The sequence below is a fragment of the Delphinus delphis genome, chromosome 5 (assembly GCF_949987515.2).
Source record: "Delphinus delphis chromosome 5, mDelDel1.2, whole genome shotgun sequence".
Classification (NCBI taxonomy): Eukaryota; Metazoa; Chordata; class Mammalia; order Artiodactyla; family Delphinidae; genus Delphinus; species Delphinus delphis.
This window is the reverse complement of record NC_082687.1, coordinates 125,303,671-125,326,903: the sequence shown is the minus strand read 5'-3', so window position 1 is coordinate 125,326,903 and position 23,233 is coordinate 125,303,671. Positions and strand designations below refer to the sequence as shown.

The window sequence follows — 23,233 nt, the reverse complement described above, 5'->3', positions numbered from 1 at the left end:
CAAAGTAATTATATGCTCTATAAAATACAAATCAATTCCTTTATAAATTTTTTTTCAGAAGTCGAAGAATATTTAAGTTATAATGCAATATGAACTTGCTTTGGACAAAAAGTGTTTTAAAAACAAATTTATACTGTAAACTTCTAAACATTATTTACTCCTCAAAGCCGATTCCCTGAAAATATTGCAAAGTTGAATACTACAGAGAGAAAGTTGAAATAAATGAACACCAACAATCCTAACTTACTAAATGAAAATGCAAAGGCACATTCCAGGAGTGAGTTTGAGAGAGTAGTCCGAGATTTTACTTTCATCTACTACATACGAGAATCAGATGGGTTTATTATCTTCTCCATGGACACACAGATCCAGGCTTCAACAACCAGATTACTATATTGCTTTAAAAAGAAGTATAATGATTCATAACAGAAAACGCTCTAAAACCGCACTGTTCAATAAAATAGCCACTAGCTTTGTGGAGCTACAAAGCACTTGAAATGTGGCTAGTGCTGAAATGTATTCAGGATAAGTGTAAAATACACAGCAGATTTCAAACACTTGGTACAAAAATAACATTGGTCCATAATTTTTATATTAATGTCATAATATTTGGGTATATTAAAAGTAATTTCATTTGTTATACAGCTTTTAATGCTATTAAAAATTATTAGGATTACATGTGTGGCAAACGTAATATTTCTATTGGACACTGCTGCTCTACAACTTAATGGTACATGTCATCAATTGATCCAAAAAATTAGTACGAGTGAAAAGGTTTGGGCTGTCAGTATTAATACTGAAGTTATAGGAATGAAAAAAACATTAACTCTAGAGAACCCTATTCCTAATACTATGAATCATCTCTGTTCATGCAGTAAATAAAGCTTTAAAAGTAGACTAGGAACCACCACTAGTAACTGGGAGAATTAACTAAATTAGTATGTATAGTTCATGTATACACGATTAGAACAGTATCTGGCACAAGGTAGAGAAATTAGTATCTACTATTTTTAACACAGAAATTGAATTTTTAAATACCTACTTAAGTTTATGATATAATCATCTCTAATTGCTCTTTAAGCTTGAATAATGTTTCTACCATGAAGTTGTATGTTTCACAATATTCACAATGCATGTGCTTATATTGGGTTGGCCAAAAAGTTCGTTCAGGCAATATGTATGTGCATGTAAATGAGTATATATTTTTTTAAAAAACACAAAAATGTACAAACATTGTGATTTTATTCTTGTAATTTTATTAATAATGCATAAATGGTTAATGGACAGGCATCACCAACTTGACTGACCTATCTTAGCTACCCTGTGGAAAAAGTATTTTCTATTTAACAACTGACCGAATGCCTCTTCATAAGACAGTTAAAAATGTCATCTTGGACCCCAAGTTTACACAATAACTTAATCTAACTTACCATCAGACATTGTATTCTTTTTTAAAAAAAACCTAAAAAATGTCACTTGAAGTTCTTCAACTTTTAAAACACCTGCCCAAGTTGCTTGCTAGGTGTAGAGGCACAGAGGGCTGACAATCAAAGAAACACTAAATAAAAATATCTGTGAGACTGTCCATCAGTGCTTTATTGATGGGACGTCTCTACACTGGTATATCAAAAATACATTCTGAAGAGTAAAAAAAAAAATACTCTTATTCGTTTCTTAAGTTTCTTATCCCTTAGTGTCCACATTAATAAATCTTATAGTCCATGCGAAACACTACGACAACATGTGAATTATACAATGTACACTATACTGTGAAGAGCAAATCAAATAGCAAAGGACCTAACAATCTGAGAAATTCCACTCAAGCCTCTCTATTTCTGCTTTATTGATCTGGACACAAGTACATAAGTCTGGAAGGAAAAGACAGAATCTTGCAATATTTCCAGAATGATAATTAACTTTCCCACCGTGAACAAAAGTAGCACATGCAGCCCAGGCTAATTACACCTATAAAAACAACAGCAGTCTTCTGGTCTGTCTTTCATCATCATCACAAAGGTGTTTATCTCCACTGTAGTGTTGGCCCAACCTCCTCCACAGGAGTTGGGAGTAGACATTCTTGCACAGAAGTCTGGTCGCTTTCATTTCTGCAGACGATTTGTTCCAATGTTTATAATGATATTTCAGTGAGTCACCTATTCCTCTGCATATTCCGATCAAATGACATCCAAGAGCATCAGTAGATCATCACCCTGACTGAAAAAAGTTTAAGCACACATATTTTTTCCCAAGAGGGAATGTCTTAAAAATGATCCAGGAAAAAATTCTTAACATTAAAGCAATTTTTGGAAATTCTAAATACCACTAATTCCTTAATATATAATTACAATAACTTCATAAGACATCCCCAATTCTGATTTAGAATATAGGTCATCTTGTCATTTCAAGACAAAGTTGAAGCACATAAGAAAAAAATTAAAGGAAGGCTATCCCCACTCTTAAGACTTTTAGACTATTCCAATCTTACAAGGGGAAAACTGGCAGAATACATCTATAATCATTTAGTAAAATTAAGAAGATAGGTAGAAACTCCACATGTGACAAAGTAGACAAATAAGAATAAATAGAGCAGAGCTCCTCCCATAATTCTTAAATCCCTATTTAATTTATAACTTTCTCCGGGAGGCAATATGAATAGAATTTAAAGCATCATAAGTCACTGGGTTATCTTTAATTTTCTATTGAATCTATATAAACTTTAAAAAGGAAAGGTAAATTGGACTAAATAGCCCACTGTTATGCTGTTTGCTCTGGAAGAAAAGGTGTTACCTGTATGTGAACCAAAGGCTTGGCCTGGTACAAACTCTGGGCAATCAATCAGTTGAGATAAGTCTGTTTGTGGCACACTACTACGTGGAGGAGGGCCCGGAATTGGCCATTTTTCTGGTTCTATCTTTTTTCTCATTTTCTCGTCCACAATTTCCACTTCTGTGCTATCTTTCAGTGCCTATAAATAGGAATTTTGAGTTATTAAAGAACATTCAATCAAAAAATTTAATTGTACCTCCTATACTTCTAATAACCTAAACATTTTTTAAGTCTGAAATCAGCACAGGGTATTACAGTTAATGTAATATATTTCTCAGAATATCCATGAACAGAACAGATATTAAAATAATTTGCCCCTGTAAAGTAACAAATATCCTGATTTAACATGTAGCAAATTATTCTAATTGTGAAAAACAAATTTTCAATTAAGGAGTATTGCATCAACTTGAAGCAAACTACTATAATTTTTTATTGACAATTTTTTCCGCTCCTATTTCCTTTAGTTTTCCCTTAATATCACCAAATAAAATTTAGGCATTATATTTAATTATTGTAATAAATACCACCATTACTGAATAATAAACACACACATGCAGAGATTCCTCATAATACCTTGTAAGTGTAAAGTAGGTTTCACAGATGAGGAAATTGAGGCTCAAAGAAATAAAGTAACTTGATAAAGGTTATGGACTTAGTATGAGGCAATAGTATGAGGCAATACCAGGACTCAAACCATTTATTATCTGTCCAACACGAGAACCCTCAGCCACTAGGATATGGTGGCTCTCAAAAATAGCTTGCTGGGGCTTCCCTGGTGGCGCAGTGGTTGAGAGTCCGCCTGCCGATGCAGGGAACACAGGCTCGTACCCCGGTCTGGGAGGATCCCACATGCCACAGAGCGGCTGGGCCCGTGAGCCATGGCCGCTGAGCCTCCGCGTCCGGAGCCTGTGCTCCGCAGCGGGAGAGGCCACAACAGTGAGAGGCCCGCCGTCAGCTTGCTGTAATTTAAGGATAAAATAAAACTAGAACAAAATTTCTTCCAAATAAAAATTACAGCCTTACTGAGCTGAATCTTCCCTGAAATTCAAGGATACTCACACCTTGAGAAACTAGAAAAAATACAAATATAAAAACTCAACATACAAACTGTTAACTTATAAAGATTAAAACTCGCTATATTTTAGTTGGAGAACACATTATATGTATTACTTTAAGTATCTTACATTTATTTGTATGCCCTTAATATTAGTATCATACTTCTCAAGTTAAGTATATTTTCTGTAACTGGACAGTACTTTAAAATTAGTTTTAAAATTATTTAAAAACAAACTCTTTTGATGGGAATCAGGATACTCACTGAAAGAGAAGAGAGTCTGAAATATAGAATGAAGGAAATAAGGAAGAATCTTACAGTAAACGGTCTGAGTTGCTGATATGTGTATTTTTTTAATGTATTTTCCTAGTTTTGTCCACTGAATGTTCTAGAAGCAATGACACCCCAGTAGCAAAGCAGTATACCTAGCATCCAGATCTTGCAACAACATGGATGAATTTCAAAAACTACAAATGAAAGAGCCAGGAGACAGAAGAACTCTATTTACACAAATGTAAAGAAAAGACAAAATAAATCTCTGGTAACAGAATCAGAAAAATGCTTTGGTTTGGCTGGGCAAAGGGTGAGGGGATGGGGGACTGACTGCAAAGGGCCACTAAGGAAGTTTTTAGAGTAATTAACTATATCTTGTTTGGAGCAGGCTTATACAATTTTCAAAACTCGAAATGAACACCCAGTAGCACTGCATTTTACATCCTGTTATTTACACCTGAATTTTAAAAAGAAAAAGAAAAATCACCTTAAAACTTTGCTATGGGCTTAAGTTTTTCAAAATGTTTTGGAAAAAGACCACCAACAGTGTTCGCTGGTATGCGAAGCAAGTCAAACTCTGAACAGCAGTAGTTTTAATTGGTTCAATATCTTGGAAAAACGTTTAGCAGTATTTACAAAGGTAAGCTCGTATATATATATATATATATATATATATATATATATATATATATATATATGTATATATATATATATATATATATGTTTGTATACACACAAACACACACACGCACATAACCTGTTACCCATCAATTTCACAGAAAAATAAGTGCATATGTCCATCCAAAAATATGTACCATAATAATGTTCACAACAGTCACATATTCAAGCTGTAAAGAACCCAGATGTCTATTAAAAGGAACCTGAAAAGTTATATTCATACAATTGAATACTACTGCAAAATGAAAAATAAACAACTGCCACACACAACAACAACATGGATAAGCCTTACAGAAATAACAAGCAAAAGTCAGATATAAAAGATTTCAAATAACTTTGATTATGTAATGTTTAAAAAACAAGATGAAGGACCTCTCTGAAAAGCAACTACTTTGAGGAGAACAGTGATTCAGACTAGGAGGGAGTACAAGGGAGCTCCCTGGGATGTTGAAAATGTTCTATCTTAATCCAGGTAGCAGTAACACAAGTATGTACATAGGGGAAAGTCATTCTTAATCTTATAACTTCTAATATACAATGTATAAGTTATGTCTCAATTTAAAGAAAAATTTTCAGGAAAAAATTCAAAGTTCTTTATATATAGCTATTGAATGATCTTCCAATATATGCTGTTTTTATAAAAGGAAGGGGTATAACAGTATATGTAGTAAAACATGAACTATCTCAGGAAGAATACACAAAAAAGAAGTAACACTACTTGCCATACCAAGGAAGGTTTAACTAGTTCACTGTTGGTGAAAGATGAGAAGGAAATTTTTCACTATATACCCTTTGAATCTTGAATCACAGGGAATTAATTCCCTACTGAAAAGAAAAGAACAAAAAAAAAAACTCAAGAAGAAAATAAAGAAAACAGAAAGGGGGAAAGTTGTGACTCAGGCCTTAAAAGACTCATATAAAAACTTAAAAGGCTCACAGCATACACAAATTAAGGAAAAGATCTAGACAGAGTTAGACATATTTTTACTAAAACCAAATCTTGGTTATCTTGAACTCCTAAACAATGAGCTACAGTATACAGTCAACATTTCTGGGTGTCTGAGGAGTTTTTTCCTATTATTTTCTATTATTTCTATTATATTGTACTATAACTATGTTAAGTGATAACACTGCAATAGCCATCATATTACAATATACATATGTATCAAAGTAAAAAAAAAAAAAAGAAAGAAAAAGAGTGCAGTAAGGTGAAAAACAAATGGGAGAGGAGGAAACAGATTCAGTAAGTTTAGCTGTATAGACACACTCAACCAGAGCAGATATGGGTGTTAGCTAAAATATATTTTGCTTCTTTTGATAGTTTTTTCAAGACAGTTAAGACACTGTCACTGCCAGACACTGCCATTACACTGCCAGACACTGCCAGACACTGCCATTACACATTTCATACTCATAACAACCCTATGAAGTATGTATTGTTTCAACAATTTCCACTTTACAGAAGTCTCAGGACACTGCCTGAAGTCACAGAGCTAGGAGGATATGTATGCAGGTTCTAAAGCCCATGCTCTAGATCAGTATGTTTATACTGCAAAGCCTAATGAAGCCTTACCTTCTTAAGGGAAAAAAAGACATCTTTCCCACTGTAATAAGTGGTAGGTACATAAATGAATGTTAAGTGAATTCAGACCTATGCTATTCTAAATCACTATGCTTATGTGTTTCTATGTTTCACAGTACTAGTATTTCTTACTGTAAATCAGTCACTGTGGTGACTTCGCTGGTGGCGCAGTGGTTAAGAGTCAACCTGCCAGCGCAGGGGACACGGGTTCGAGCCCTGGTCTGGGAAGATCCCGCGTGCCGTGGAGCAACTAAGCCTGTGCACCACAATTACTAAGTCTGCACTCTAGAGTCTGTGTGTCACAGCTACCAAAGCCCCCGTACCTAGAGCCCATTCTCCTCAACAAGAGAAGCCACCGCAATGAGAAGCCCACGCACCACAAGAAAGGGTAGCTCCTGCTCACCGCAACTAGAGGAAGCCCATGCAGAGCAGCAAAGACCCAACGCAGCCAAAAATAAATAAATAAACTCTACAAAAAAATCAGTCACTATGTATTAATAATGCTAACCATAATTGTAACGCAAAAATTTTTTGTTTTTTTTTTTCAAATATCCTTTCCCGGGCTTCCCTGGTGGCACAGTGGTTAAGAATCCACCTGCCGATGCAGGGGACATGGGTTCAAGCCCTGGTCCGGGAAGATCCCACATGCCGCAGAGCAACTAAGCCCATGCGCCACAACTACTGAGCCTGTGCTCTAGAGCCTGTGAGCCACAACTACTGAGCCCGCGTGCTACAACTACTGAAGCCCGCACGCCTAGAGCCTGTGCTCCACAACAAGAGAAGCCACTACAATGGGAAGCCCACGTACCGCAACGAAGAGTAGCCCCCACTCGCCGCAACTAGAGAAAGCCCGCGCACAGTAACAAAGACCCAGTGCAGCCAAAACTAAATAAATAAAATAAATTTATTAAAAACAAAAAAAAAAGAACACAACTAGAAAGCCTATTTTAAATTAACCTTCTTTATACAGGAAAAATTCTCAAAATTTAAATTTAATTTAAATTTTAATTTAATAATTTAATACATGCTATTTTATAGCAACCTGAAGACTAAAAGGACCAAGAACACCCAAGAGTGTTCTAGTTTGTGTTGGGGTTCAACCCATCTAAGAAGGATCAGGTTAAAAATAGGTGGAAACATCATTAAGTAATCCTTTGAGGGGTCAGACATTTATTTGGGTTTTATAAAATGGCAAAAAAGCCTTGAGATATAGTCTAAGCCTTAGGTAACTACAGATTGTTTTTGCTTTTCCCTTAAAATTGTTTAATAGACTTTATTTTTTAGAGCAGTTTTAGGTTCACAGCATGACTAAAGTACAGACTGTTTTTGTGTATGAAAAATTACCTCTAAAATGAGATTAAGGTTTGTAGTGAGGGCCTGAACACGGTGGAAACCAGCAATCAGGGAAATAGGCAAGAAACCTTGCTCATCCATCTTTCTCCTAAGAAAGAAGTCCCGTTCCAAGTTTTCTATACTGAAGTAATATTCACTGAAAAAAGAAAGAAAGAAGTAAATATAAATTTCATCAATTTATTCAACAGAATATTAAAATGTCTATGGCTTATAATATCAATTGTTATAAAACTATTTTGATTTATTAATAACATTATATACATTTAACACAACATACATAGGGTAAATATAATAACAACAAAACCCTACTGTTAGTCATTTCTCTTACACAGGTAGAAAGAAATTTAGAATACTATCTTCCCAAAAACGTACTTCTTTGTTAGATCAGCTTTACCCAGGTATAAACAATTAACCATACTTTAGAACAGTTCAATAATTAACTTTTTAATGAGTCAATTAAGTGAAAAATTTCATTTCAAAGCTACTTGAACTTGCTTCATTTAAATAACTAAGTTAAACACATCAACAGACTACCTTCCAACTTTTTCTCATCACTGAAAATAATGGTATATTGGAAGTATTCTTTGTCAAGTTTACAGAGTAGCTTGTTTTCTAAATTGGCAGGGTACTGACATTGTTTAATACTTCTGAACCCTAGCATTCAGCACAATGCTTAGTAAAAACTGAGTGAATATGTGGGCACAGATGCACACAATTTTATATTTGAATGGTTCACTATCGCCCCCCTTCAAGAGGCAAAACTATAAAAGACGTTAAAAGTGAACGGAAGGGCTTCCCTGGTGTCGCAGTGGTTGGGAGTCCACCTGCTGATGCAGGGGATGCGGGTTCATGCCCCGGTCCGGGAGGATCCCACATGCCGCGGAGGGGCTGGGCCCATGAGCCATGGCCGCTGGGCCTGCGCGTCCGGAGCCTGTGCTCCGCAACGGGAGAGGCCACAACAGTGAGCGGCCCGCGTACCGCAAAAAAAAAAGTGAACGGAATACAGTTAAACAAAGAATATCTGCAACACCATGAGGTATATATATGGGCAAAAAAAAATACAGAAGCAACTTATACACCTTAATCTTCTCTCTAGGAAAGTATAGAGAGACGTGTAAATGAACAAACTGTATCATCAACGACTACAAGTTCCAAGATATAAAGATAATATGAAGAATACATATAATAATGGCATTTGAGAAACACATATTTAAATTACAGCCTGCATATAAAAAAACATGAGAACAAGATTCTAGAAAAGCAGAAGAGGATAAATAGGGGGAAATGTAGAAAAGAATAATACAAAAGAAATACATGACATCAAATGATATGGCTTACAGTTTAAAAATCCTATACTGTTTCCAAATCACAGAGCAAGTTTTCAAAGAAGGGTGGCAGCTCATATTTGGGAGTAAGGTTGGGTAACTCAAGATACCCTTGAATTATTTAGGTCAAATTCTAACTTTGAAGAAATAATCACCTACAACTGAAAACTGGTTTTGAGCTACCTTTCACTGGGTGGGAAAAATGTCTTATTTTAGAAATGTAAATACCCAAGTTGCTTCTTTATACTCTGATATTTATCCAACTATCAAAGTGCAAAGCTCCCTGAGATCAGTGAAATTCAACTGACATCGTAGTAACACTAATAAATCATTTACTCTTCTTAAACGCTAAAGAAAATAATTGAAGTCTTGAAGAAATTAACATTTTGATTTTTGTTATGCCTCAAAAGCCCTTTTCACAGTGCCTGGCATGTGGTGGGCACAGAATACATCTGTTCTGCTTTCTGTTACACTTCAAAAGCCCTTTCACGAAAGTGGCTAAAATGCAGTAGGCACATAATACATACGCATAAATTCGAAATTTTCAGATATTAAGACATGTGATTTAAACACAAAAGTGTTCTTAGACAAAAACTTCTCTGAATAATTAGTAAGATGCCTTTTTAATCTAGTACTCTGTGAGAAACACAGTATCTAAATAAATTCATAAATCACTATTACCTATAGTATACACTTTTTAAAACTTCTAACGGGCTGCAAACATACTTATGTCTAAATCTGAATGCCAAGAGACTGCCCCAGATAAAAATAATCAAGACCTTCCATTTTTAATATCCTGATATCAAAAATGTCAAATTATTAACATACATTTTCAGTTAAAATGATTTTAAGAACTCAACCATCCATAATACAGTTAAGCCTCCTACTTCAAATTATTTAGCATAATATTCCTGAAGTACAAGAAGTTTTTCAGTAACTTCTCAAAGAGGAAAATCCAAACCCTAATGAATAAGCCTATGTATGTTTGAGAAACCTTAAAGACACAAAGTCAAAAGCATGACTCCTCAAATCCAGATGTCCACTAATCGGAGAACAGTAACAGTGAAGAGCCATTCTAAACCTGGTGCTCTAGTATCTGCCAAAAACTCTGCTGCTAAATAATAACAAAAAAAGGAGTCATGCCCAATGCCATGTCTGATACTTTGTTCAGTATCCTAGGGGACATTATCATGTCCTACCTTAGAAGCTCTGGATTCTACACTGCATGATCAGAAATTTTGTCAACACTGAAGTAGCTATGCTCCTCCCTCACTTGTATGAGCACATTGGAGGCCGATTATCCTGACATGGAGTTGCATGTCCACTGTCAGGTCTCAGAAGGGACCTGCCAGCAAGAGTTACAAAGGAAGACAGGAATAGTGTTTTGAAGTTGATAGCCACATGCCAGGCACTTTCTGCCCATAAAAAGGCCCTTTCTTCAGTGTTTGCATGAACTGTAACAAAAGAAGCAAGAATAAAATAAACAAGTTGCTTCATATTGTAAGCCAATCAAATCCACCATGAAGGCATCCCAGGAAGATGCCTGGTTAATGCTGATGAAGATATTATTTTCTATTAATGGACTAGGGTCCATTTTCTTTTTAAAATAAAGGTGGATGTTTTAAAAATGATTATGGGGCTTCCCTGGTGGTGCAGTGGTTAAGAATCTGCCTGCCAATGCAGGGGACACAGGTTCGAGCCCTGGTCCAGGAAGATCCCACATGCTGCAGAGAACTAAGCCCGTGCGCCACAACTATGAAGCCTGTGCTCTAGAGCCCGCGAGCCACAACTACTGAGCCCGCGTGCCACAACTACTGAAGCCCACGCACCTAGAGCCTGTGCTCCGCAACAAGAGAAGCCACTGCAATGAGAAGCCCACGCACCGCAACAAAGAGTAGCCCCCGCTCACCACAACAAGAGAAAGCTTGGGCGCAGCAACGAAGACCCAACAAAGCCAAAAAACTAATAAATAAATAAAACTAAAAATGCTTATGCCTTTTCAAAAATAGCCTTTTTCCTTCCCTTTATAAGGATAAAAAAAGGTTCAAATTTCAGTAAATTAGTTAGGCACATCACTTGGAAACACTTTTCTCACCACTATATAAACACACTATTTAATATGCAAAACATCCTACACAATACTAACAGGCAGAGGGGTTATTTTTTGCTAAAAGATAATACAACAAACTAATATTCTCCTAAACTTCAAGTTCAATATTCAGAAAGCAACTATTACAAGAACTAAAATAAAAAGTCTAAAACTAAAAAAGATTAGGTAGTCTCCTTTGAATACGTGTCACAAAGAAAGAGAAATTAAAAGTTAAAAAACAAACTTATGATTCTGAAACCAACTGTCATAAAAGTCAGAAGATGTCACCATTTTTTGCCATTTATGTTCATTTGCAAATTTTAATATAAACATTTATTTGCAAATAAGCTAAATTTCACTTGTTCAATTTCAAACATATGAAGTAGTTTTATATTCTTATATTTAATCATTCATATTATGCCATGACATTTTAACTAATATCCTTTAAACAGAGAAGTACCTCAAGAGAGAAAGGAGTCTTATATAAATAACAACATGAACCAAAAATAAATTTTTTAAAATACTTTATACATGCTCTACTAACATTTCCTAGAAACAAAATATAAAATACTATTAACATGTTCTAATTTTACTAATAAACAGCTTAGAAAATGTGTTATATTATCAGTGTTGCTAAAGTTTGATATTGCAATGGATTTTCCTGCCCCATCTCTTTATGTCTGATTGACTTACATTTGGCGTTTAATATACTCTTTAAGCAATGCTTCTTCCACAGGATACACCTGTACGCCTGTACCATCATCATAGTAATACATCATACTGGTATTAAGTTCTGTTTGAAATGGTTGACCAGTCCTTTCACCATGTTCTTGATAACCATATGAATAATCAAAGTTCACTTGATGTAATAAAGAAAAAGAAAAATGATCACAGATTGAAAAACAAAAAAAAAGAAATAGTTACTATAAAGAAAAATCCAAAGTGAAGTATCTCAAGGGGTAACAAACAAATACAAAACCATCTTTATTATCAGACACGTAAAATCAGTTAAAACAGTATATGGGATAGTGGGAAAAACAGACGACTTGCACACTTTTTGCAGTGTTCATTTAATTTAACAAAACAAAAAATCAAGTCTCACATCGAGGATTTCCTCTGCCTCGTCCTCTTCCCCGTCCTCGGCCTCTTCCTCGGCCTCTAAAGGTACCTTGGATATTACCACCCTCACTTCTCACACTGGAAACTTCATCTTGATCATCTCTCTTTTCTCTTTCACGCCTCCAACCTTTTTTAAAATAAAAATATTTTTATACATTCCAATTTGCAACTATGAAAACATGATTATCTTTATGAAAACGTGGTAACCACCCCTCCCCACTTTGTAACTAGTTATTAGTAACCAGTCATTCTTCAGAAAGATACAAACTTAAGAGATTCCATAGGAATTTGTCAAAATGTCTCTGGCATAAAAGACATCTTATGTATTGACATATAAAGAAGATATTCTGATAAGTAACATACTAAAAAGATAATGAGATCGTTTGCTAAAACTGTACTGTTAAAAATTTAACAAGTTCCAAGACAACTGAGTTTTGTACTATATAAAACTCCTAAAAACAAAAACTTATTTTCACAATAATACTTATTTTCACAAATAGGAGTTTTTTTAAGGAAAGGGTGTTTCTATTTAAGTAAAAGACATTTCTTTTAAAGAAAAAAGGAAATGAAAACTGGGAGAAGATATCTGCAGCACAATATAGCAATTATATCCAGAATACATATAGAATTCATACAAATGTCTCTTATGCCCTCGTGCATCCTCTCTCTCTCTCTCTCTCTCTCTCTCAGTCACACACACACACACACACACACACACACACACACACACACACACACACACACACACACACACACACACACACACACACACACACACACACACACACACACACACACACACACCCCGCAACCAAATAGGAAAAAATCATTAAAAGACTGGCGGGCAAACAAGGAAATGCAAATAGACAATAAAAAAACGGTGCTCAGCCTCAGTGGCCTTGACAAATGCAAATTAAGACAATGAAAGAGTATTTTTTTATCTCTGTCCCAGTCTGAAAAACATTTTAAGGTCCCATAATATCAATATTTTTTTGTTTTATTTTTCTGTTTTGTTTTTTCCTTTTTGGCTGTACATTGTAGCATGAAGGACCCTAGTTCCCCGACCAAGGATCGAGATCAAACCTGTACCCTCTGCAGTCCTGCAGTGGAAGCACAGAGTCCCAACCACTGGACCGCCAGGGAATTCCCAATAGCAAATGTTGACCAAGACAGAACTTTTGTATAATGCTGGAATAAAAACAAGTACATTTCAATTTTGAAAAACAATTGGAAACAATCAAATAAGTAAAGGTATGTATACCCCAGAGACCAGGGTTTTTCAATCATGGCATAACTGACATTTTGAGCCAGATAACTCTTCAGTGTGGAGGCTGTCCTGGGTACTGTAGGATGTTTAGCATTATCCTTGGTCTCTACTCACTAGATACCAGTAGCAAGTTTTAGAATTTTAAAGTCATATTTTGTGGACAATTGAGTAAATATAACCATTGACTAGATTTTAGATGATATAATGAATTAGTGTTGATTTTCTTAGATGCTCCATTTTCTTGGGACATCAGTGCTGAAGTGTCACGATATCTGCAAGGTACTTTCAAATGATTCAGCAGATGGATGAATTAAAGATAGCAGAGTGACTAAATCTGGATGGTGATTAGACAGGGACTCACTGTACGATGCTTTCACAGGACAATATGCCTTAAAAATTATCAGACTTAAAAGATTTCAGTAGAAAACTATAAAAGCAAATGCTCAGGGAATTCCCTGGCGGTCCAGTGGTTAGGAATCAACACTTTCACTCTTGAGGGCACGGGTTCAATCCCTGCTCGGGGAACTAAGATCCCACAAGCTGCATGGGGTGGCCAAAAAAAACCAAACAAACAAAAAACACAAATGCTCAGCCAACTGCTTCCACATATCCTCCTGTCCTCTTCTTTCTGAAACTTGAACAAACCCTGCTGAAATAATGTATCTGGGGAATGATTTTTTTTTAATTAATTAATTTTATTTACTTATTTTTGGCTGTGTTGGGTCTTTGTTGCTGTGCATGGGCTTTCTCTAGTTGTGGCGAGCAGGGGCTACTCTTCGTTGCAGTGCGCAGGCTTCTCATTGTGGTGGCTTCTCTTGTTGCAGAGCACGGGCTCTAGGCATGCGGGCTTCAGTTGCGGCACGCGGGCTTCAGTTGCGGCACGTGGGCTCAGTAGTTATGGCTCACGGGCTCTAGAGCACAGGCTCAGTAGTTGTGGCACACAGGCTTAGCTGCTCCACGGCATGTGGGATCTTCCCGGACCAGGGCTCGAACCCGTGTCCCCTGCATTGGCAGGCAGATTCTTAACCACTGAGCCACCAGGGAAGTCCCTGATGGGACACTTTATGATGGATAGATAAGGCTAACAACACCTGAACCAACTCAACCGCAACACAATCTGAAAGTAAGACACCCAGACATTTTATTCCTACTGCTGTGACACAAACACACTATGAAATATTCCTACCAAAAGAAAAACAAAAATAAACTGGATCTTAACCAAACCTCTAGCTATTATTGCCAGTTACACTTAGAAAAGACAAAGGAACATGTTAAGGAGTATCACAATAAAGCATTTAGCCAAATCCAAAATATGGGAAATTCCACAAGACATATGACCTAACATATAGCAAAGGAAAGAAACATTGGTGGGACTTCCCTGGTGGCACAGTGGTTAAGAATCTGTCTGCCAATGCAGGGGACACAGGTTCGAGCCCTGGTCCGGGAAGATCCCACATGCCACAGAGCAACTACGCCCTTGTGCCACCACTACTGAGTCTGCGCTATACAGCCCGCAAGCCACAACTACTGAGTCCACATACCACAACTACTGAAGCTGGCATGCCTAGAGCCCGTGCTCCACAACAAAGCAAAGCCACCGCCATGAGAAGCCTGCGGACCAAAACAAAGAGTAGCCCCATATCCACAACTAAAGAAAGCCTGCGCGCAGCAACGAAGACCCAACACAGCCAAAAATAAAATAAATAAATAAATTAAAAAAAAAAGAAACATTTGGCAATTTCTTATTACGTTAAATATACATTTACCGGGGACTTCCTTGGCAGTCCAGTGGTTACGACTCCACACTTTCACTGCAGGGGGCATGGGTTCAATCCTTAGTCGGGGAACTAAGATCCCGCATGCTGCATGGCACAGCAAAAAAATATACACACACACATGTTTACCATACCACCTAGCAATCCACTCCTAGATGTTTACCCGAGAATCTAAGACATATGCCCACACAAAGGTCTGTACACAAATGTTCATGGCGGCATTACTCATAACAGGCAAAAACTGGTAACAAGCCAAATATTCACCAACATGAATGGATAAAGGAGAATATCCATTCAATAGAAAACTATTATGCAATAAAGAGGTAGAAACTACTGATATATGGAACAACACTGATAAATGTGAAAATCATTATGCTGAGCGAAAGAACACAAGAGGATATAATTTATATTACACAGTTGAATTTATATGAAATTCTGAAAAGATAAATCTGACAGAAAGTAGACTCGTGGTTAGGGGACTTGACAGTAATTTCAGTGTACTTTAATATATATAATTATTAACTCAGTAAAGTTGACTTTTTAAAGAATGATCCAGAAACCACCCAGAAGAGGCTTCCACTAGCCAACTCTGGGACAATTTGAGCATCAAATTAAACAATCATGATAACAATTTCAACCACTGAAAACATAAGAAGCCTTTAGTCCACACTGATAATAGGAAGTTGTTCTTTACAGTGGAATGCCAGCTAATAAATATAGAAAGAATGATGCAGTAAGACAAATACTAGTATCGTGAAATTCTGAAGATTACCTATTCAGCATTTGCAACCATCATGGTAATAATCAGGCAAGAATAAAAATCACCAATGGAAACTGAAGCTCATATGAAAAGTCTGATGAAAAAATGGGTATTCCCACAGTCTCAAAGTCTCTCTCCACAAATTACATGTTAATTACCAAGGGAAAAAGGGTATCTTTAAAATAAAGAAACCTGGAGTACCTCATCTTAACCAAGTGCTCAAAGTTAATATCACCAATAATAAGATAAACCAATACCACATGTGTTTTCAAGTTATACACTACAAAGAAAACCATTTAACTTTTGCAGTATTCCTGCCAAAAATTTATAACCCAAATCCAATCATCAGAAAACCCAAAGGTATAAGTATAGCTACCACATTACTGTCTTAAAGCCTTCAGAAAAAAATCAACGTCATGGAAGACAAAAGCAGAAGAATTATTCCAGACTAACAGAGACAACTAAAAGCAATGTGTGATCACAGATTAGATCCCAGAAAAGAGGAGAAAAAAACTGTAAAGGGCATTATTGAGAAATTCTGCCTGTGGATAGTCACAGTGTATTACTGATCTTACGATACATACCCTGAAGGTATTTAGGGTTAAAGGGGCACAATGTCTGCAACTTACTCTCAAATAGTTTATACTATACATGGTTATTAAAATAGTAAGATTAAGACTAGATGAGTCATTTTTCTCTTAGAATGTTACTTACTTCGTGTGTCATTTCTCCTATTGTTATGTGATTTATTTGCTTCAGGTTGACATCTTGAGCTATTCCGGGACCCTGGTCTTTCTTGACTGTCTGGTCTTACATCATCTAGGTGGAGTGGTACCCACTTGTGCTTATTAGCTTGAAGAAAACAAAATAAAATCATTTAATGACAATGCACAATTTTCATTAAAGCTTTGCAATTGTGAAAGGACTCTAAATTTTAATTAAATAAATGAAAGACTTAATTTGTCCTTAAAGGGATTACTTGTAGAGTACCAAAATGATTTTCTTCTGCTCCCCCAGCTCTTTAATAAACTTATTTGGGCAAATAATAAGTTTCTAAAACTCAAGTGAAAAGCCAGTGATAGAGTATCATTGGAATTCTTTTGCTTTTAAGTGAAATGCACACTCTTCTGTTTAATTCTGACAAATAAGCCATAAAAAATATTAAGTGTACACACTACTTCCATCTAATACTTGATACTTAGGCTTTAGAACAGGGTATACCTGATAACTGTTTGACCAGTGATTCAAAACACTTTTAGTTTCAAATCACTGCCTCAAATATTAATTCATCCAGCATCACTACTAATGAAAGAACTTTTTCAAAATAAAGTTTAAGTATAAAATCTGTCTAACTGCATTTGATAAACCTTTGTATAGCTACTACACTTTTTCCTAACTTCTTAAGAGATACAAGCAATTTAAAGCTTCTTGTTGACTAAATGATAGTGTAATTAATTGTTATATTTAGTATAGTGAAATTCTGAAGGTTACCTATTCATGAATTCCATAGTTAAAGTTTCAAAATATTCAGTCTTCTGCCCACTATATATTTCAACTAAAACAAAAAGACTCATGGGCAAAGGAAAAACTATCAAAGTAATTAAGGGAATATTAGTGTACTAATTTCCTACTAATACGGCAAACTACAGACAGATAAGGAAAAGAGAATATGAAAGAATCTAAAAACTCCTTAAAGTCTATACTGTAAATTCTATCCATGAGATACTTTGGGCATAAATAAGCACTTAAAGATAAACATGTGTGCTCTAAGGAGAGTCAATTCATGACCCGATTATATAACATTACTTTAACTACAAACACCCGCATTTTAGTGTTGGCTAATCAGTTTTAATTGAAACAACTAACAAGGAAGACAAATTTTAGAGCAGGATAGGTCTTGTTACCTGTATGACTTCTAGACAGTCAAAAAGACTACTTATGTATCAAAGGAGCATGAAAAAGGTAAGTGATTAAGCATTCAAGAAATGGGGAAATTTTTTGTAACAACCACATGGTTGTCCTACTGCCACCACTTCTGAGCAATTACCCTTGGCATACTATATAGAGTGAGCCTCATGATTACCCTGCAGCTAAGGGTTATAATAGTCATCAAAAAAGAAAAAATTCAAGTAAGTGCTCAGTACACGGCAGACTGTTAGTTCCATTATTAAAGAAGTTGGCTGGCAACTACTTCATCATGAAATGTCCCCTCCCATGCCCCATCACCTCCAAGAATTAAAATGCTTCAATGGCTTCCCACAGTACTTAAAATACCAATTCCAAGTTACCAAAGCCCTGAATAACATGGACCTTTCCTACCTCTCCAATAGCACCCCTTGCCCTCTCCCCAGAGTTCACTTTGCCTCAGCTACTGACCTTCTGACAGTTTAAAGAACTTTTCTGCCTAAAAACCCCTGAAGACACTTTTACTGAGACTCAGAACACTGAATGAGAATATGCTTTTACCAATTAAATCATAATCTGTCCCTAGACACATGAGAAGTTCCTAAAAGAATATGGAAAAGGATGTAAAGACAATATTTTTTTCCTTCAAAGAGTAATGGGGGAATGCAATGAGGAAAAAGAGTTGACCAAGATTGTTCTCAATTTTGTCTCAGAAAAATATTTTCTCAAAATTTCCTGAAAAAAAGGGAGCTGTTCCAATGCAGATTTAAAAAACAATAGTTATCATACAACTTTCCAAGAATATATCTACACCCACCTCTATAGGTGGAATTTAAATCCATTCTTACATAAAATACAAGTCAAACATAGAGAGGAAAGTCTCATAGTTCAGAAATGCTACAAAAGAAAATCAGTTACCATTGTAGATGGTATCCTGAAGAAATCCAAACTACTAACTACCAGGAATCAACTGTGACTACCAGTGACTACCAGGAATCAACTGATTAAATACAATTCTTCATTACTACAACTCTCTTCAAAAACTTAAAAATCAAAATGAAGATGTAAACAAACTAACCTTTCTTTCGTTGATTACTTGACTGAGCCTCATCCTCACTGACATTTTCACCAGGACCATCTAATTTTGTTTCCCGGCTTTCTTTGCTTTCACTGTTACTTCTCTTTTCAACCTTGTCTTCTCTTTCTTTTCTGTTTTGTGGCTTCTTATTTCCTAGGCTGATGACACTCTGACACTGCAAAAAGGTTTTCTGAATGAAATAATTTTCATGAACATTTTCACTAACATATCCAAAAATCTGTGGTAACACCTTACCTAAATATCGCAAAAAGAATGACAACTTTTAACAAAACTAAAAAACTACTTTACAAAAGACACTGTTAAAAGTCATTTGAAAAACTGGAAGAAAATATTTGCTAAGTATTTGATAAAAGGACTTGTATCTAAAATATATAATGAACTCTATAATGCAGTAACAAGAAAACAATTGAAATGTGGGCTAGAGTTGAACAGACACTTCATCAAAAAGATATAGTGATGACAAATGTACATGAAAATGTGCTTGACATCATTAGAAAAATGCAAATTAAAAACTATAGTGTGACACCACTATACACCTACTAGACTGACTAAAATTAAAAGGCTGACCACATAGAGTATTAGTGAGGCTACAGAATAACTAGAATTCTCATACACTGCTGGTGGAATAAAAAGTTTAGTAGTTTTAAAAGTTAAATAAATAGCTACCATAAAATCCAACCATTCTACGCCCAAGAAAAACAAAAGCATTATTCCATGCAAAATTTTGTACATAAATGTTTATACAGCAGCTTTATTTTTTTTTATAAATTTATTTTTGACTGCGTTGTATCTTCGTTGCTGCACGCGGGCTTTCTCTAGTTGTGGCGAGCGGAGGCTACTCTTCGTTGTGGTGCGCGGGCTTCTCATTGTGGTGGCTTCTCTTGCTGTGGAGCACGGGCTCCAGTAGCTGTGGCACGCGGACTCTAGAGCGCAGGCTCAGTAGTTGTGGCGCACGGGCTTAGTTGCTCCGCGGCATGTGGGATCTTCCCGGACCAGGGCTCGAACCCGTGTCCCCTGCATTGGCAGGTGGCTTCTTAACCACTGCACCACCAGGGAAGTCCTGATATAGCAGCTTTATTCTTAATAGCCCAAAACTGGAATCAACACAAATGTCCACCAATAGGTGAATGGACAGCGTTATATCCATACAATGGAGTACTACCCAGAAAATAAGAAGGAATGAACTACTAATACGTATAACATAAATAAATCTCAAAATAATTAAGCTAAATGAAAGCCAGAAAAAAAAAAGGATGCATCCTGTATGACTCCACTTACATAAAATTGTAGAAAATGCATTGTAAATCAACTATACTCCAATAAAAAAAAAAAACTGTAGAAAATGCAAATTAACTAAGTGACAGAAAGCTTATCAGTGGTTGTCTGGGATGATGGGGTGAGGGGGTGGAATGTGACAGGAAGAATTACAAATTAAGTTCATTATCTTGTTTGTGGCAAAGGTTTCATAGGTCAAAGCGTATCAAACTGTACACTTTATATATGTGCAGTTTATTATGTCATTTATACAACTAAGTTGCTTTATAGTTATAGTTAACTAGTTTTAGTTTATAGTTTTTAAACTACACACCAATAATTCTGCACAAATTACAAATAGCAAGATGTACAGTGTCAAATGAAACCACGTAACCAGATACCATATATACTACTTCTCTAAAAAGACTTTTGATAGAATATCCCAGAACATCTTTTAGAACTTCTTTCATAGATAAATTAAAAATCCATTTACTGAACATCTCTTGATATGATATATATGCATATATATGCATGTGTATATAGACAGTTAGGACTTCAACACATTGAAAAGACTGTAACTCAAAGACAACATATATAGAATACATTCTGAAACACAAAATGGGCTTCACTTAGACACATTAAAAAGTAATCTATTTGTAGGCATTACGTGAAGCTGACAGCATGGTACCCCATCCTTTCCAAATGTGTGGTCCTGAGAATACAACCAGATGAAGGCAATGTGATGAATGAAATCAAGGTATCTGAAAAATGGGTATTTTATTAATGCAATTCTCTAAATTTGAAGTAAAATAAATTCAGCATGTTAAAATGAGAATACCTTCCCTTTATTTAAAAAAAAAAAAAAGAAGTCTTAAAACAATACTCACTTCAGTGTTCACTAATTCACTAGGTGTTGGCCAGTTCGACATATCGCTGAAATCACTAGCCTAAGAGGTAAATAAGTGTTATTTAAGTAGAAAAAATATTTTCTAAAAGTGAAAGCAATTTTTAAAATCACCCTCATTCAATTATATGCAGGCATTTGCAAAAGTAACGCAAAACCTTCTCCAAACAACAGAACACAGCAAGAGGAATGTCTTACGATCCAACTTGTGGCATGAATAATGACCTTGACTAAACTGATAGAGACAGGATAACAGAGGCATATGGGGATTTGGATAAAGGTTACAATTTTCTAGTATATTAACTTTAAACTAACATCAATGATAGAACAGAAAAATACACAATAATCTAAGAGGAGTTCCTTTCAAAATAGTTAAAAACTATTTCTTGTCATGACATACCTTGTTGGATTTCTTTGTCTTGAGTTTTCCTGCTTTTATAATCTGGGGAGAACTGAGCTCTAAAACAAAACAAAACAAAACAAAAAAACATGGAATTGTTTTTACAACCACATCATGCAAAATATTTAACAAAATAACAAACCAATTTCAGTTAAGTCAGTGGAATAATTATTCTCAACAAAATCCAAAGTTCTGAGACTCAAATTCCTAACAAGAAATCAACTACATTTCAAACGTAGATTCAAAGTGGTCTTCAGTGTTCAAATCAAGATGTAGAAAATACTAAGTTTACTTACACTGAACTGATAGACCAATCCGTTCACTAATAGAATGTAACACGGAAAAATTAGGAATATAACATGTTTTAATACAGTAAAGTTAGTGAATCAACTCCCAACGGAATACATTTTTCTATATATATTATATATACATATAAATACATTCACATGCATCAAGGAGCATGCAGAAAATAAATCAGAACACTTCAAACTATTTGTCGTCAGAAAACAAAGTTTGGCAACCGTAATAGGCTGTATCTAGATCCAAGCCATAAAAAATAGAAGCGATCTCTGTAAAAGTTTGTACAAGACTATCATGGTATCATCACTTGTCCCTCTTGAATAAGAACACAAAGACTGACAAATATAGTCTTCATTGTAATGAAGCTTTACAGTGTCTTGCATCCTGATTCATTATCTACCATGATGATCATCTAGCTAAACATGACCTAAATATTAAAAAGCAGAATAAACATGGGATCTGCAGCTACAGAAAACATAGTAATTCAGCAAAACATGAATCCCAAAAATCGTGGCAATGACCAATTCATAGACTAAAATAAAGTAATCTTTGAGTTAAAACCCAGAAACATTCAAATAAGATTTCATGAAAGGAAGACTGATGAAGGATGAAGACATCACCAGGGATGGGCACACAGGGATCTTGAATATTGTAGTAATTTTATTTCTAAAGCAGAATAGTGAGTACATGGGTTTTTGCTTTATACTTGTTTATACTTTAGGGACACATAATAAGTGTATACATATGTGTCAATGTGCATAAGGATAAATACTTCACTAACAAAAATAAGATACAGAAAAAAAATTTGGACAGATAGAAAAAAAAGGGAAGCAGGAAAAAACCTAATTTAACAAAAACAATATTTGAACATTAGAATTTGACTGAGGTATATTTTGTAAATATAACGTATATTGTATGGAAGTTATACAGTATAGAACATTTGAAAGACCTTTCCCTCAACAAAGTAGAAAACATGTCCCAAAACATTGCTAAGTCAAGTAAATTAAGTGCCTGGTGGTTACAAAACACAGCCTTATACAAACTACCTGATGTACTGAAAAGTATTTAGGGATAGGCCACACAAGCGAGTTTTATTACAAATCAATTAGACATTAATAATCACAAAATTAAGGTCAGAAATTTAAAAAATTATTCTGACCACATAAAAATAAAACTTTTTAACTTCAATATTAAATGTTATTTACAAACCAAAAAATATTTGAGCATGAGTTAATAATCTTTCTATTGCTTTAAAATCGACTTCCCTTGT

At 35.4% G+C, this 23,233-nt stretch overlaps 1 protein-coding gene across 4 annotated transcripts in view; it reads right to left on the bottom strand.

Annotated features, from left to right (window-relative positions):
- Positions 1 to 23,233, bottom strand: part of LARP1B (La ribonucleoprotein 1B) — a 130,106-nt gene that overhangs the window by 94,437 nt on the left and 12,436 nt on the right. For 2 of the 4 annotated variants that reach the window (XM_060012968.1, XM_060012969.1), the window contains exons 2-10: positions 21,664 to 21,722; positions 21,247 to 21,306; positions 19,085 to 19,259; positions 16,816 to 16,953; positions 13,389 to 13,487; positions 12,283 to 12,426; positions 11,874 to 12,039; positions 7,758 to 7,902; positions 2,788 to 2,965 (exon numbers count right to left, since the gene is read on the bottom strand). In XM_060012968.1, coding sequence (XP_059868951.1) covers positions 2,788 to 2,965; positions 7,758 to 7,902; positions 11,874 to 12,039; positions 12,283 to 12,426; positions 13,389 to 13,487; positions 16,816 to 16,953; positions 19,085 to 19,259; positions 21,247 to 21,306; positions 21,664 to 21,722 — 1,164 coding nt within the window. Of the gene's footprint in view, positions 1 to 1,970; positions 2,215 to 2,787; positions 2,966 to 7,757; positions 7,903 to 11,873; positions 12,040 to 12,282; positions 12,427 to 13,388; positions 13,488 to 16,815; positions 16,954 to 19,084; positions 19,260 to 21,246; positions 21,307 to 21,663; positions 21,723 to 23,233 lie in introns of those variants that run through there. The other 2 variants (XM_060012971.1, XM_060012970.1) reach the window with 2 other exon arrangements.